The sequence below is a fragment of the Macrobrachium nipponense genome, chromosome 31, assembly GCF_015104395.2.
Source record: "Macrobrachium nipponense isolate FS-2020 chromosome 31, ASM1510439v2, whole genome shotgun sequence".
NCBI classification, from domain to species: domain Eukaryota; kingdom Metazoa; phylum Arthropoda; class Malacostraca; order Decapoda; family Palaemonidae; genus Macrobrachium; species Macrobrachium nipponense.
The window spans coordinates 16,351,362-16,369,543 of record NC_061093.1 but is presented as its reverse complement, the minus strand read 5'-3'; the positions used below and the strand labels follow the sequence as shown (position 1 = coordinate 16,369,543).

At 39.9% G+C, this 18,182-nt stretch overlaps 1 protein-coding gene across 2 annotated transcripts in view; it reads right to left on the bottom strand.

The window, feature by feature from the left end:
* Window positions 1–3,438: 3,438 nt before the first annotated feature.
* The window catches only part of LOC135206648 (guanine nucleotide-binding protein G(i) subunit alpha), a 152,039-nt gene continuing 137,295 nt past the window's right edge, over window positions 3,439–18,182 (bottom strand). For both annotated transcript variants that reach the window (XM_064238001.1, XM_064238000.1), the window contains exons 7-9: window positions 12,596–12,784; window positions 11,011–11,135; window positions 3,439–6,152 (exon numbers count right to left, since the gene is read on the bottom strand). In XM_064238001.1, the coding sequence (XP_064094071.1) occupies window positions 6,087–6,152; window positions 11,011–11,135; window positions 12,596–12,784 (380 nt within the window). In that variant the 3' untranslated portion in view covers window positions 3,439–6,086. The remainder of the gene's footprint in view (window positions 6,153–11,010; window positions 11,136–12,595; window positions 12,785–18,182) is intronic.

The window sequence follows — 18,182 nt, the reverse complement described above, 5'->3', positions numbered from 1 at the left end:
GTCTATTACTGTCCTCCACTCCCCGTTGGCTTTGGGTACCAGGAAAATTCTGCTGTAGAAGCCTTTTGTCGGACTGCATACTTGTTGCACAGCTCCTTTTTCCATCATCATCTTCACTTTGTCCTGCAGAATAGTGGCCTTCTGAGATTTGTGGGCATAAGTGACGTGGGGTAATGGTTGATCTGTCAGTGGCGGGGTTACCTCGAAACGGAATCAAATACCCGATCCTGAGAAACATCCACCACCCACTCCTCTGCCCCTAGTTCCTGCCACACCTTCCAGTGATTTGCCCATCCTATCTTCTTGAGCCTCTCCCTCTTCCCCTATTGCCCCTTCCTCTGTTGTTTCTATTGTGAAAGGGCCGATGAGTTATCCTCTTTGGGGAAGAGGGTCTTGTGACTCTATTAGGGATGCTATGTCTCACTGTCTTCTTCCGAGACATCTGCTGTTGTCTTCCCTCCAAAGGAGTAGTTTGACTGTTAGACGTTTTCCTAACTGCCTGTTGCACCAACCTATTGTTAGTGGTCCATCCTTCTTCTATCTATCGCCTCTTCCAGTATGACCTCTGGCAACAGCAGTTGCGATTCCAAGATATCCCCATTCCTCATTGCTAACAGGGAATCCAAATCCACATTGCGGCTTAGTCTAGCCAATGCTGCATCTCTCCTCATTAGCAGGATATTTGCCCAAACATTGGCACTTACGTTTGTCAGGTACGCAATCGCTTTGGAACCTGACTGTAGTAATCTAATGAACAATGGTTCATCCACTACTTTCCTTGTTGCTTCCGAGGATGCAATTTTCGCCACTGCTGTTGACCAAAGGTCTAACCAGGAAGCAGCCTGAAAGACAGAAGAGCTGTTGCTTCTAACGTAGCAGCCTCTTGGTACGTCATCGAAGGGCACTCCATTTTAACCTGATCCAAGGTTAATCCAGGCCTTAACCTTACAACATTAGGGTTCATTTGTCTAGACAGCAAAGGGACCTTCGGTGTCGTATAATATTTCCTTTGCTTTATCATTGGAGGGGGAATAAATTTAAATGATCTATTAGATCTTAAGGAATTATCCCTCCCTGCAATCTTTGCGTTTACGTGTTGCAAGACCGATTCCGCATGACTCGAACAAGGCAATTCATACGACACCTTGGTATCCCTCTTTAGTCCAAAAGCCATGTCAATTCCAGGAGGAAGCATACTGGCCGGTGTTTCTGTCTTCTCCGAAAGGCTATTGAATTGACGAATCAAATCAATAACCTCTGCATACGAGGCCAGAAACTCTTGGTTTTCTCCTTCCTCCGGCTCTAGTGTACCACTCTCAGTCACAAGGGATGTTGTCTCGCCTCTATCTTCTGACAGACGGCCCGGAATTCCACGGCTGCCTGCCCCTACGGCCGCGGTCTCTTTGATCTTTGTTGGCCGCTGTTGGCTCGAGCCCGGATAGTCAGCAGGGGAACGAGAACGTCTCACTCTTTCTCTGCTCACGGATCTAGAGCGAGAATCTCGTCTAGATCTCCAAGATGAAGGCTCCCTTAAGACAGAGATAAGTTCGTCTCTATTAGCATTGGCATAGTTTTTCGGGCGTCGGCGAGCCCGGCCTCGACCTTCTATCCAGACGGACACTGCCTTCCACGAACGTATCCGCCGAGGTTGCCAACTCTCTATTTTTTGTACTTTTAATAGGAGCCTTATCGTCCTTCGTACGTATTTTGAACGGCCTTACGGGCGAAACTGGGACCTGCATTCCATCCTCTGCTGCACCTTTCGCCGCCAACGTCGATTTTACCAGAGGTATCGCAGCTTTTGCGATCCGAACTGGCAACTCCGCCTCGGCCGCTAGCTCGCCGGCCGTCACCTCTCTCGCTTGTTTGGATTCTTGCGAACGGCTTCGTCTGCCAACCTTGTGCTTAATAGCCACTGATTTTCCGACCTTCTTGCTTGACTGGCTGCTCGCCGTGACGTTATCGGACTTAGCGATGACGCCGAACTAGAGGAAGAAGACGAAGAAGGCGAATCACACTTTTTCTTTTTGTCTCTCTTATTCATTCTCTCCTCTATATCCTGTAATTTCTGCATTACAGTTTACATTGACGGGTCAGAAGGCGTATTAGCGTCTGGGTGCAGCGAAAAAGGCCGAGAATCGGTCTGTGACGTCATCACGCCTGCCATATCAGAGTGTGACGTATGTTGTGACGTCATCCCTCTCGTAGGGAGAGACTGAGAGGTTTTCTGCTGGCAACCGCACGTTTGCTGCCAAACTACCTCCCACGTTCTGCATCGCTGTAAATACTGAGTGGGATGGTGAAGCCGCGGCATTAATTCCCATAAATTGCAAGCCCGGGGGGATGAGGAAACATTCAGCGCTGCCGGACCCTGCTGGAACCGTGACGTCATATAATGCGCAAGCAGACCATCCAAGGTTGGTACGGCCTGGTAGGCCTAGCGCTGACCACGTACCATCTAACCTATGCGCTTGAGTAGCAGGAGCCTGGAACAAAGATGGCGGATCTCCCCCTCTACTTGCTGGGAACAAAGGAGAGTGCAAATTATTCATAAAATTACCCAAGGCCCCCCCTGACGTTTCCGATACAGAACCGCTAGGAGAAACCGAAGGGGTATGAGACAATTCAAAAGCAGGTGGAGAAACATATGGAGCAGCCTGGTTTATTACCGATACAAAAGAAGCCGGTAAGGTTTGGTCATCCAAAGATGGCGTCACCCCCTTCCTTTTGTATTGGCTTTTCCCATAGAACTTCTTCCACTGTTCCACCGACCAACCGCGACAAACAGAACACGGATTAGTAACCGTACATAAGTTTTCCCTGCACCTACTACACGTTGGATGAGGATCCGTCGACACCGAAGTTAGGAACCTAGAACATGGAAAGCCACTGACTCCTGGGCATTTCCTTTGTCTCCTCTTCGAAACGGTAGACGATCCCGATGTTGAGGCAAAATTCTCCATCATACCATGTATACACTCTTACCACACACTGATCACACTTGGAGAAAGAAAATGAATGAAAAATAAAAAAAAATGAAATGGATAAAGAACGGGCAAACTGAAAAACCGGCTTTAAATGAGATAGACAGTAACAAGTCTTATCTTAAAGGCGGTAGGAAAATAACTGGGTTAGAAATATAACTGATGGGTCACAGGTAGCCGTGGGCATTCTGGGTATACATGCCCCGTGACCTGGTATAGATGCCATTAGTCCCTGGATCTCACAAGTGTAATTTTAATTCTACCGGTTTCCAGCTTGGCACTAGTAAATCCTAATGTTAAGACCGAAGGTTTGTTTCGTGTATGAACAATTTTCTTTTTCTACATTTAATTCTTTTAAGATCTTAAAAACATTCTGCCTTTTTTCTACAATCTGTCTACTGTAAACAAGTGATTATTATTTGGCATAATGAAAACTAGGATAATTAAAGAAAAACACCTTTTACTATTTACTGTTCACAGCTGTACAAGAATATGAAAAACTGATGAGTGAAATTAAATTTTCCTAACTACAAGACTTCTCCAAGTTTAAGGTTAATTCCTCTAGAAAATTCTACAGTATTTGTAAAAAAAGTACGTACTTCATTCCTCTAAAAAAATATATGTAACAAAAGTAATCCACTAGATCACATAGCTAGTAGTCAACCATTCTAGAAAATGAGTCAGAGAATTGTACCCTTGACCATCTATTTTAGATTGTAACCCTACTTGGCAAATAAATGCAGCTGGTTGACAGCTATGTAACAACTATTAAATTTTATGGCATCATGAAAAAAAAATTTTACTGTATGCAAATCCAATGTAAACTGTAAAGTATTCTGGCCACTATCAGTTGCTGTGTGCTTTTACCTCAAGTAAAAATTTAAAATGCTTTCATACTGAGTTTTGTGCTCTTATGTTTAGACTGACTACAACTTTTCTAACCAATCTTAACCATTAAGAGGCAATATTCAATTCAGAGATGTCAATCATAAATCTCACTTTAAAAACATGCCAATCATATCTTAAAAACAGTCTAGGAAGTGACACTGACCATTAATAAAAACAAAGCAGGTCCCACGAACTCACAAGAGCAGCTAAACTCCCACAAGTGTCAACTTGTGAAGTCGTCATACCATGAATTCAATTTTAATAGATCTTTATGAATAGAAAATATTTTTAAAGTTTTGAGAATTATCCCCATGAGTAAATACATAACTGCCCCAAGAACCTGCATCTAATATTAAGTTGTAATGAAATTAAAGGCTCAAAAGTTACTCATCACATATTAAAAACAATTGTAACGCAGAAGCACAAGATCCTCTGTACTGATGTACTTAAAAGATTGTGCAACTGCAACGGTTTCTAACTAGACTGATGATGAATGTGGCACCTAACTTGCATATAACTGTCCTGCAATAACCTCACCTGAAGATATGAAAGCAAATTTCCAAACTACATCTTCCACACTAGTGCATATTATAATTGCCCATAATCTGAGACAATCTGTATACCTAATCTCAAGTTAGGCTTTTATATCATTTGCCTTTTCAAGTTTTTCCATAGTACTCTCACATCACTATTTACATGTTATAGCCTTCCTCTACATGGATGATACTGGCCAACACCAAAATAGCAAATTCTAAGCCTGACAGCATCTACCATCCATCCATTTACAAGAGAATTATTAGGATAATATCCTTAGCAATTATATAATGCTTACAAAATGTTTACAACTTGTGGCAACTTCTGCCTTGTAGCCTTAGTTCTATACTGTAAATTGTACAAAAAACTCAGGCTTTATTTTTAAAATACAAAAATCCAACCAACCAATGTCCTGCATAGCTACAACTGGAAAGCGGAGTAATATCTATTAAGAAGAAAAAAAAAAAAAAGTTACATTCAAACTACCACATAGTTCCTAAAAATATTTCGGCTTACAAAAATAAAAACTATTACTGTGCTACCAAAGAAAATGTACTTTTACATTCCTATTTTGAGCTTGACTGAAGTCAATTTAACCATGATACTAATAAACTATGTGGCCTTCAAAGGGTCATTAAATATACCAATCACATCTTCAAATTATGATAACTATGGCTTCTTGTAGTATGTACAAGGTCACCGATCAATCATTTTCAGATACAATAAATCCACCAATCTAAATATATTGCACAAATACCCTCTTCAAATGCGTTTAAGTATCTAAAAGATAATTTATTAATCCTCAAACTATTCCATTCACCGAACCTCAAGAATTTTAAACTTCAAAAAGTTTCTTCCATAACATTTGAAGGATATTAAAATTAATACCTTCTACAAAGAAAGCACAGTAATAATTAGTTAAATATATACCAAAATACATAAAGTTTAATATAATTTCACAAAATTTTCTTGATAAAAATTCACTTTATACTACAGTACTAAATATATGCTATTTATCAAATAGTACATTGTTTTAAATAAACTGTATTCAACTTTTAAGAAAATTCACTGGCTGTTAGCACAGCCACACGGATACATACCTCAAGCAGGTTATTTGATAATGCACAGAAGTTGCATCACGTATCATTTACAAATTAGGCACTAAAAAGCATTGCCAAGGAAAACATTTCTAGCAAGCATAAAAAAATAGTAAGGAAATATTTTGTTCCAACTTGACAAACTTGTCTGGCAGGAGTCCACTTCTGTCACAGCATGAAGAACTTAACGAGAAACTTGCAAAACATTGGCGTTACCAAAAATCACTGGCCCAAATTAATACATGGCACACTTGTCCACACATGCACATTTTTGCTGATTTACAGATATCAACTCTATAAACCATTTATGCACAAGACTCAAGTCTAACAACAGATATGCACATTAGTTTAATCCGTGATACATTTTCGTCACTACTATGTTCGGCAGAAAACATTTACGCATACCTGTGTAGCCATCGTAATCATACTGAGTACTTTGGTACTAACTCCATATCCTGCTAGGAATGTGAAGGAAGGGCAAAAGAACCAACTTAAGGAAACCCTACGTAAGTGTGATGAGTGTCGGGGATTGCATACAAAGGTGGTTCTATAATACCTGCTCTAGTCCAATGCATGACACTTCCTAAAACAGCCCACAATCCTTGAGATTGTTCTTGATGATGACATCAGTAACTGCATCAAAGACAAACTGTAAAAGAAAAAATAATGATTGACACCAGTGTTTGGAATAGTAATGTTCATGTTTGAAAGGATAACTGATTCAACTGCAGTTCACTATTGTTATTATTATTATCAATTATTATTATTATTCAGAAGATATAAACTCTTCATAAAGAAGCCCACAGGCCACTGACTTGAAATTCAAGCTTACAAAGAATATGATGTTCATTAAAGTAAGAAGTAAAGGGAAATACAGAAAGAACAGATCTCGCTTATTAAAAAAGAAAAAATATAAATCAACAAACAGATAAAAATGTATTAAAATGCGAGGAGAACAGTATTAGCTTAGTAATGCATTGAACATTTGATTGAACTTCTTTAGTTCCAATTGCACATCATCCTCTGGGACGCTGTTCCATAGTCCAATGGTGTGAGGAATAAAGGACCTCTGTAACAGAGAAGTTTGACAGCGAGGCACATTTACTGCATATCGATGATGCTTTTCAGCAAATCTGGTTGCTCTTGGAAGATAAAAGGGATCAGGGATCAATTGTGAACGTTAAAGATCTCTGTTGAAATACAACTTAAGAAAAAGTGACGAGCAAAAGACCAACCGTTCATAGTCCAAGTCATAACTACTTCTATTAGAAAACAGAAACCTACCGCTACAAACCATACTACCTAAAGAGATGAATCTCTGGCAGAAGCAGACATGCATACCAAAAACAGTATGCTAGTAGAGAATAAAAATTACCTAAAACAGGTTTCATTGATTTTATCACTGTCCTAAATATACGAGGCCTTATAAACAATGCCTAACTTTCAAGTGGCATTTGCTAAATCTTTCATCAGATGTTTCTAAAAAATTAGAGGCGAGTCAAAGCTTACATCTAGAATAGTTAAAGCTTCACTCGTTCAGCAACTTTCCATCCACCTGAATGGGAGAATGGGGTGGGAAATCTGTATGAAATCTGCTTATCCATAGTGTTTCCGTTTTACTTTTGTTCAGCCTCATACCCCACCAACTACACCATTTCCTGATCCAGTCCATGTCACAGTTGAGGCTGAAGGCAGCTTCATTCTCAAAAGTGGAGACTACTACACCCATCCAAAATTGGTGCATCATCAGCATACTGAACAATCTTGTTTTGCAGGCCAACAACCATGTCACTTGTATACACTAAAAATAACGTGGACCAAGAATACTGCCCTGATCCCGTCCACAACAACTCGCTGCTATAACCTGTAAGGAAATCTTTATGTATTCCTAAAACATATCCACCCACTGAATTACTCTAATCTCAAAACCCTTATCAAGGTTCCCTTGCAAGTGGCATATCAAGTCTAAAAGAGTTTTGTAAGTACCTAGCTGCCTCCTTTATGCATATTGACTATCAGCTAACAATCCTTTAGATTCAACATACTTATATATACTGGCCTGAAAAGCTTTTCAGCAACTTTGGAAAGCACAGGGAGAATAGAGACTGGCCTGTAGTTACTGCAGTCTGCAGATATGCCACTCTTTGGAACAGGCACCATGTTACTAAGCTTGCTATTATCCACAAAGATACTACATCAACATGCAAATCTATAGAATCTACTAAACTTGGGAGACAACTCACAAATAAATAGAAAAAAAAAAACAAAGGAAAGAAAACATCAGAGGTCTTCTCTACCCCAGCTATCAAGATTACCCAAAATTTTCTTAGCCTCCCTGGAGCGAAATGCAAATTTTGTAAGAGGAGGTTCAGGATGACAAGTATCAGGGAGAGGGGCATTCTCAGCTGATTGCTTAACTTCAAAAGCTTGATGAAGCAGTTCAGCCTTTTCCTAGGGCCAGTAACCAATCTACCATCCGTTAGTAGTGGAGGAATGGAAGAGGACCCTGACCCAAAGATAGATGCAAATTTGTTCCACCAAAGATAATTCCTTCAAGTTTCCTCTTCAAGGATTTATTGTAATTTCTCTCAGCTCTAAGGTAAGTTCTAATTGCAACACAGTAAGACTCAACAAAAGTGGTGTATTTTCATTTTAACAATTTCATTTCCATGCATTGAATTTGGTCTGTCCGTCATGGTAGGCTCATCTATATGTATTATCAAACCTTTCTGGAGACTTATTAAAATAGCAATCAGAACTTCATTGAACTTCTTGGGATCAGGATCTAATGTAGCATCTGACATATTGAGTGCCTGACAAGCTTCAATATAATGCGATCCCAACTGGCTCTGGATTTCAACCAAGTCGTTTTTCCAACATAGTGGAATTTGGAATATACTGATTGACAGGCATGTCAATCTCAATGACACAATAATCAGAAGTGCCTAAAGATTCACAAAACTTGGACTTCGAAATAGATGGAACAACTGTGAATGAGGACTAATGTATTACCAGAAATGTGCATGGGTTCCTGAATTAGTTGGACAAAATCGGAGGATACACAGAACTCAAGAGCAAACTGGCCATGGTGATCTGTGGAATTGGAATTTAGCCATTCACTAGGCTTTGCATTAGTCTCCATACATAATGAATGAAGCTTTTCAATCCTGTGACTGGGCCATACTAATCCTCACCAAAGGAGGGTCATATAAAAAATCGTCGATACTACAGTCATATAAAGAATCATCGATATGTGAATTACCATAAACATCAAATACAACATTGTAGAACTTACTGAAAATTTTAAAACAAAGAACTTCATAGCAAATACACTAAATAGATATAAGTATAGATCTTCCAGACTTAAAGAGTATACAGCCATACCTTGCGCTTGCCGGATGTTACAACTATAAATAAAGCCAGGGCCATCAAACCCCAGGGTTAAAAATTCACCCTTTGACTTGATACTTCTTACAAGTCTCAGATAAAAACAACAAATTATAGTTACAGGCACAACTTGTGAGATTTAAAAAATTTGACCTTAAGCCCAAAAAATTTTAGTAAAGTACTTGCAATTTTTCTTGCTGCAATGGGTCACAGGCCCAGGGTTCAGCTCAACGTCTCTCAAAAGAATTAACATTAGCAACATAAAATCAGAATCAAAACTAATAAATATACACATAACATCAATATTGTAAAAATCAACATAACAATAACTGTATTTAAATAATTCACAAAAATTCTATTGAGAACATAATAAATGACTCCTTAAGTCATTGAAAAAAGTGCCAGAAGCAACTGGACAACAGGGCAGGGCCCAGCACACTGTAAGACAAAAGAAATCTGCCAGGTTTGCCATAACAACCGATGGAGGAAAGTTAAGATGGATTTAGAAACAAAATGCTCAAAAGTTAAAGATTAGGCGAAGGCATTTTCCTGATAATCCACCAAAGCAACTTTTGCTTTCTCATCAGCCTGTCCTACACACTTTTGAACAAAGACAGGAAAGTGAACAAAAAATAGGAAAAACCCCTAATTGCAGCCACCCCTCAGGCAAGGGAAATCAAACCCATGACCATGCAAGGCCTCGGTATAATGGCTATGGCACAGTCCAAGGTTGGAGAACAAGGTTTGTATTTTCCTAGAAGTAGCCTTGAAAGGTCACTTTTAGGCTAGTATTTTACAAAATTCAAAAAGTTTCCAATCAAGCATTACAATACTAGATATATGTATTTAAAACTTCATACTTTTTATCTAATATATATACATTCTACTTTTATATTCTGCAGTTCTTGAGATACTACTATTGACTCAAACAAAGTAGTTAAATTAGCATAATCTATAAACCAAATTTTAAAAGACAATCACTAATTTCTGTATGGAAGGCAGGGTCTTTATACTTAACCATATGAATTTTATTAAATAATAAAGTACTTCATAATGGGTCAGCTACTTATGAATCAATGAGTCTGCTACTTAAAAAAAAAATTCATATCTTAAGTTACTTTAGCTTCAATGCAGAACTGATGCATTTTCCTAAATAGTGATAAATTTTCCTCAATTCTTCTTAACTGAAATTCAAACTACACATATTAAACTCCCATTAAATTTACTGCAATAGCCAGGTTTATAGGTTACAATTTTTTAACAAATACAAATTTCAGAAATATGAATATTTAGATCAATTTTTTTTTTTAATTCTAAAAAATTCTCATGAATGACCTAGGTATAGTTTTATATTATTTTCCTAATTTAAAAAAATTAGTATTAGTGTAATTATAATACTACATAAAAATGGAAATGTAACCCATTCAATTATATATATATAAAAAAAAAAAAAAAAAAATCACTATGCTCTGTTTAACAGGTCAATGAGGAAAAAACTCCCAAAAATACCTCGTCCATTCAAGATGTGTGCAAATGCCAACGCATCATAACCAAAGACAAACGAATGAACATTGTTCCCGTGGATCGGTATGTCAGACCGGGCTCCCACAAGAACTAGAGTAAACTAAGGTGTCATCATTGACCTAAAAGTCAAGGATGTGTGTTCGTCAGCCTAATACTGTTCCCTTCCTAAGATCAAAAACTGTAAACTCTGTATCATTACTTTCTGACTATCTCTCCGACACTCAAGTCTCTTCAGAAAGCTCCTATCTCAAGATGTACTCCAACTTGTAAATATCTAAGAAGAATATATGTTAAGTTTTACACTTCCATGTGTTTCAAGTTTATCCTTCAACATGACTGAAGTGAGAACTGAGAAATCTTCCTAATTCTTAGAAGTTGGCCCATGTCACAATATTAGTACCTATATATGATAAAAAAAATTAAAATTCTATAAAATAATTATCAATGACCTAGACATAATTGTACAACTTTGTTTTAAAATTATATAAAAGTCTTATCAATATCCTAAAACATAGTTTTAGAATTTTTCTTCAACTCTATAGAATTCTTATTAATGCCAGGGATATAATTCACAACTATATTTACAATTTCCTTACCTTGATATTGTTGGTATCTGTTGCACATGTGTAATGGGTATATATTTCCTTCTGGTCCTTTCTTTTATTTAGGCTTTCAAACCTCATACGAATATAATTAGCAGCTTCTTCGTAAGTGTTGCTACCTATGAAATAAAAAATTTTTAAATTATGTATTCAAATTATGAACATAGCATCCCCTGATGCTAATTAGGTGACTGTGTTGGATCTACAAAAAGTGTAATAATTATGCAATTAATTCTACTCTTTACAGTACCAAATTTCTGACTCCCATCAGGATCACATCCGTCTTTCAGATACAACACCAGAGCACTACCAACTGACCCACACAGGGGTTCAGTCGTAATAAGTCAGTTATTTATTTCTGTGAAAATGTGCTCATGTGTTCATTAGTTCTTTAAAGAACAAGACAGCAGTTTGAAGTGGGACAATATTTGCAATTTAATTACTGTAATAATTTTTCACTGAGGAATTACAGAACATGGCCCTGTATGAGTGTGGTCTCCAACAGTACATTCACTCAAGATTAGCATTATAAAGCTACAAAAAGCAGGACATCCTGATGCCTACTAAAGTTACAAAAACTAATAGACACAAAAATAATGATAATAATACTTGACGTCTAAAGAACTTAACAACTTGCTCATATGGCAAACAATAACACTATATAAAAAATAAACCATGCCTAGAGATAATCTGGCTATAATCAACCATTACATAAATGTACATGCCAATTCTCTACCCTTATCAGAAATTAACCCAGACCTAACTTTCTACCCATACCATGCTGAAAAAAAACCCCACAGTTTCTACATTACCCCATTGCAAATAAAACCTCAACTACAGTAAGTGCAGCAAATAAGTAGAAGTTATATATAATTACCTTAATGCTGCAAGTAACATGAAACCAAATAGATAATATAGTTAGAAGTGATTCATCATTACAATAAATATGTGAATAGTATAAATATAAATGAATGATTTAGGAGAATTTTCTGAAAATGTTAAATGATAATAAGTAGATCACTTGTGAGAATTGCACTGTAAATAACTCATACATATCTTATGGAAAAATAAACCAGGAAACAGAATGAAGTGACACAACAAATCTTCATGGTAGATTTTTTCATAATATGAAGGCCACTTTGCAACTATTGTTACCTATGCTTTTACTTTTTCTTTTTTGCCACATATTTAAGTAAAAGCAACTTTATTGAAGGGCTTAAGCTATTGCTTGTTCCTAAGTCCAGATCCTTAATTTTCATTCATTTTTTACAGCCTTCATAACATCTTGAGTTATTGCATTATTTGTAAACTGTTATTTCTTTTACAGATCCTTTTTTTTTGTTGCTATTATTATTTACCCTCTGTTCCTGATGATTAATGATACTTCTCAATACTTTACAATCATAAGTTAAGTAGGCTTTGAAAATTTTCCATGTGTGCATATTCCTATTAAAAATAAAAGCAGGCTGGAAACAAAGAAAAATGGTCTTCCTACTAACTACTAAAAATGACCCCCATGTGATCAAATATATTAAATTACAACTGTTATATTTCCATTGGTTCATAACATATACTGTACCTGTGTACTCTGGGAAGGTTATAGTTAGGGGAGACTTAGTGATTTTCTCCTCAAACAAATCCTTCTTATTCAAGAAAAGAATTATGGAGGTTTCTGTGAACCACTTGTTGTTGCATATGGAATCAAACAGCTTCATACTCTCAATCATTCGGTTCATTTCTTCATCCTCAGCTAGGACAAGGTCATAACCTATAAATGAAATAAATTTTGTCAACTTAAATGGCACCAAAAGTTTGCCTTGCCCAAAAAACTAAAATGCTGTAAGTTATATTGCATGCATAGAAATTTATATATATAGCAATTAATATATGTAGCATTATTAACCCAAAATTAGAGTTGAAAAATTCAAATTAACAGTGCACTATCAAACTGAGGTAAAGCAGCAGTACAGTGTTATAAACTGCATGGCAGAGAGAAACTTTTACACTGTACTTCCATAAGTGCTAAAATTCTCCGCTAATAACAGCCACAAATGTATTACCATAAAAAACTTTGTCTTCCTTCAATAAAAACATACCAAATTTGTAACTAATTTGTATTTTTCATAACTAACAAACCTGAGGTCTTAACATTAGGATTACTAGCGCCAAGCTGGAAACCAGTAGAATTAAAATTACACTTGTGAGATCCAGGGACTATGGCATCTATACCAGGTCACGGGGCATGTATACCAGAATGCCCACGGCTACCTGTGACCCACCAGTTATATTTCTAACCCAGTTTAGACTGCTAGAGGGGTGGTTCGAGGTGGGCCTTTAACTGTTAAGACCTCAGGTTTGTTAGTTATGAAAAATACAAATTAGTTACAAATTTGGTATTTGTTCATACACGAAACAAACCTTCGGTCTTAACATTAGGATAGACTTACTATTGGAGGGTAGGTAAGTCTCTACAACTGACTGGGAGTTTGCCACCTTATCATTTCCGAATATATAGGGAAATTCTAAGAGAATGGACAATGAACCTAGGACCAAAGATATAAGCGGATCTATTGGTTTTCTCCCACTGGGTGTAGATACCATTCTACTGTTTACTCTTGTCCCTTGCAACTGGATCTACCTTCACCCCTCTTTTCCCTATTATCCAGAGGGGTGTGTTGCTACTGAAAAGTATATCATCACCTAAGATAGCTTCACAGTATGGCTGACCACCTCACCCTGCATCTAGTCCGTTCCAGCACATGACGGTACTCTCCTTCATACTGCCCGTAGGTAAAGGAGTAGGAAGAAAGTAGTAAAGAAAAAAAAAAAGACCAGTCATCCCATTCATTCTACTTTCTTTCATACCTTCATCTTAGACTAGACGCAAACTGACCCCCCAAGTGTCCAGGGGCACTGGATGAACGATATCACTTGTTGGGCCGCCACCACTGGACCAAGGAGAAGGTGTCCAAGGATCTATGGGCAACATCTTTCAAATAAAATGAGGTGAAGTTGTTTGGCGTTTCACACCAGCTTTCAGAATTCTATCCACAGACATGTTCTTCTTAAATGCCAGGGAAGCACTCACGCCCCTGATGTCATTGAGCTCTAGCTCCCACCTGGCTATCTGACCCTCTGTCTTCTGCCGTATAAGCATCTCTGATCGTCTCCCTAGCCAAAACGATATTATTCCTGGACACTTCCTTCTGTTCCGTCCTGTACTTACGAACAACCTCCGGCACCCGGCCTGAGTGCCTTGTTCTCTTTAAGTACTCCCTTAGTGCCCTGACGGGGCACAGGAGCATCTCAGCTTTGTCGTTGTCTACAAAGTCTGCCAAGGAAGGTATGGTAAAGGAGTCGAATCTTGCCGTCTACTATTGTTGGATTTTGGGTCTTGGCCACGAATTCTGGGACAAACTCAAATACCATTGATCTCCAACCTCTCGAGTGCTTTATGAGATATGAGAGGCCATGTAGCTCCCCCACCCTTTAGGTTGAAGCCAGGGCCAATAAGAAGACTGTCTTCAGGGTTCAGGCTCCTATCCGTGAACTGCCTTAGTGATTCGTAGGGGGGTTTTGTCAGACTACTCAGTACCTTGGTCAGATCCCAATCTGGGGCTTTTAGCTCCTTTGGTGGGCATGACTGTTCAAAGCTCCTCATCAGCATGGCCAACTCCCATGAAGACGATATGTCCACTCCTTTCATTCGTAAGACGAGGCTAGAGCCCTTCACTGCAGATACAGACATATGTTTTTCTGTTCTGAGATATATCAGAAAGTCTGCTAACTGCTGAATAGTGGTACCGAGTGGAGACAAGTTCCCTCGTTCCCTCTACGACACCAATCACAGTATGCTGACCACTTTCCTTGGTATACTGTCGCAGATGATTTTCTGATATTACCTGCCATCTGAGTTGCTGCTTTCTGCGAAAACCCTCGCGCTCGGAGGAGATACTTGACAGTCTCCACCCGTGAAGCGATAGGGACTTCACCGACTGGTGGTACCTCTCCACGTGCAGCTGACACAGAAGGTTGCTCCATGGAGGTAACTCTCTTGGCACATCTACTAGGAGTTCCAGTAGGTCTGGAAACCACTCTGCTTTCGGCCATTAACGGGGCTACCAGGGTCATCTTGAGGTTCTGAGACCGCATTACCCTGTTCAGAACCTGACGGATTAGACAAAACTGGAGGAGGAAAATGCGTACACGTCCAGATTGTCCCAGGGGTGTTGTAGCGCATCTTCTGCTACTGCCTCTGCGTCTGGGACTACTGAACAATACACTTCCAACTTTTTGTTGTACCTGGTTGCGAATAGGTCTATGATGATTTTTTTTTTTCGGGATCCTTCCCACCAACATGACATGCATCCTGTCCACTACCTGTTGGTGCAGGGACCACTCCGTTCCCAGAATCTGATCCCTGCGGCTCAACTTGTCGGCCACTATGTTTTCTTTTTCACGGAATATACCTGGCCTTGATGTCTACCAGGTTCTCTATAGCCCACTGGTGAAGTTGAACTGTCATCACATGTACTGCCGAGAAACTAGGCCTCCTTGCTTGTTTATATAAGCTACTACTGTGGTGTTGTCTGACATCAATACCACTGAGTGTCCCTTTACTCTCTCCCTGAATTCCTGTAGAGCCAGAAAAGCTGCTTTCAACTCCAGCACGTTTATATGGAGTTCTCTGTCCTTGCAACTCCATTTTGCTGACACCATCAACTCCTCCATATGGGCTCCCCAGCCTTCTAGTGATGCATCCGAGAACAGCAAGAGGTCTGGGGAGGATTGTTGAAGGGGGACACCCACTGTCAGATTGTCGTCGTTCACCCACCACAGCAAGTCTTTCCTCACTTCTGCGACAAGGGAATTTGCTCGTACGGGTGATCTACTGTTGGTGACCAAAACTCCTTCATCCTCCATTGCGCAGGGACCGAAGGTGTAGCCTTCCTTGTGGTACTAGCTTCTCCAGGGAGGTTAGGATTCCCAGCACCACCTGCCACTGTCTTGCTGCTGTGTCTGTTTTCTTTTCCCAGAAAAGGCATCACCACTTGTTTGCATTTCTCCTACTCTTGGTCTGTCGGGAATACTTTGGCTTGTGTTGTGTCTATCACCATTCCCAGATATTCCAAACGTTGACTTGGATCCAACTGCGACTTCTCCTGATTTACCACAATACCTAGGCTGTGACAAAGCTGCAGGAGGGCCGCCCTGTCCCTGAGTAATTTCTCCCTGGACTTTGCTATCACCAGCCAATCGTCAGATTTCTTATTAGCCTGATCCCCTGAGCATGCGCCCACGCGACACGAAGGTGAACACTCTTGTAAAAACTTGAGGACGTTGTCAATCCGAAGCACAGGACCTTGAATTCGAAAGCTTTCCCTGCAAGACTGAAGCGGAGAAATTTCCTTGAAGACTGATGGACTGGTATCTGAAAGTATGCGTCCTTTAGATTGACTGTCAGCATAAAGTCTCCGATTCTGACTGCTTGTAGAACCGTTTTCGGAGTTACCATCTTGAAACTGGTTTTCCTTATAAAACAGATTCAGCGTTGACAGTCTATTACTGTCCTCCACTCCCCGTTGGCTGGGTACCAGGAAAATCCTGCTGTAGAAGCCTTTTGCCGGACTGCATACTTGTTGCCACAGCTCCTTTTTCCATCATCTTCTTCACTTCGTCCTGCAGAATAGTGGCCTTCTGAGATTTTGTGGGCATAAGTGACGTGGGGTAATGGTTGATCTGTCAGGGGCGGGGTTACCTCGAACGGGATCAAATACCCGATCCTGAAACAACCATCCACTCACTGCTCTGCCCCTAGTTCCTGCCACACCGTCCAGTGATTTGCCAGGCAACCCCCCACTGGTGTGGCCGAGTGATGGGAGGCGCCCATCCTATCTTCTTGAGCTCTCCCTCTTCCCCTATTGCCCTTCCTCTGTTGTTTCTATTGTGAAAGGGCCGATGAGTTATCCTCTTTGAGGAAGAGGGTCTTGTGACTCTATTAGGGATGCTATGTCTCACTGTCTTCTTTCGAGACATTTGCTGTTGTCTTCCCTCCAAAGGAGTAGTTTGACTGTTAGAACGTTTCCTAACTGCCTGTTGCACCAACCTATTGTTAGTGGTCCATCCTTCTTCTATCTATCGCCTCTTCCAGTATGACCTCTGGCAACAGCAGTTAAGATTCCAAGATATCCCCATTCCTCATTGTGCTAACAGGGAATCCAAAATCCACATTGCGGTTCTTAGTCCTAGCCAACGCTGCATCTCTCCTCATTAGCAGGATATTTGCCCAACATTGGCACTTACGTTTGTCAGGTACGCAATCGCCTTGGGAACCTGACTGTAGTTAATCTAATGAACAATGGTTCATCCACTACTTTTCTTGTTGCTTACGAGGATGCAATCTTCGCCACTGCTGTTGACCAAAGGTCTAACCAAGAAGCAGCCTGAAAGACAGAAGAAGCTGTTGCTTCTAACGTAGCAGCCTCTTGGTACGTCACTCGAAGGGCACTCCATTTTAACCTGATCCAAGGTTAATCCAGGCCTTAACCTTACAAAATTAGGGTTCATTTTGTCTAGAAAGCAAAGGACCCTTCGGTGTCGTATAATATTTCCTTTGCTTTATCATTGGAGGGGGAATAAATTTAAATGATCTATTGATCTTAAGGAATTATCCTCCCTGCAATCTTTGCGTTTACGTGTTGCAAGACCGATTCCGCATGACTCGAACAAGCAATTCATACGACACCTTGGTATCCCTCTTTAGTCCAAATGCCATGTCAATTCCAGGAGGAAGCATACTGGCCGTATTTCTGTCTTCTCCGAAGGTTATTGAATTGACGAATCAAATCAATCACCTCTGCATACGAGGCCAGAAACTCTGGTTTTCTCCTTCCTCCGGCTCTAGTGTACCATTCTCGCCGCACAAGGGATGTTGTCTCGCCTCTATCTTCTGACAGACGGCCCGGAATTCCACGGCCGCCTGCCCCTACGGCCGCGGTCTCTTTGATCTTTGCTGGCCGCTGTTGGCTCGATCCCGGATAGTCAGCAGGGGAACAGAAGGAACGTCTCACTCTTTCTCTGCTCACGGATCTAGAGTGAGAATCTCGTCTAGATCTCCAAGATGAAGCTCCCTTAAGACAGAGATAAGTTCGTCTCTATTAGTATTG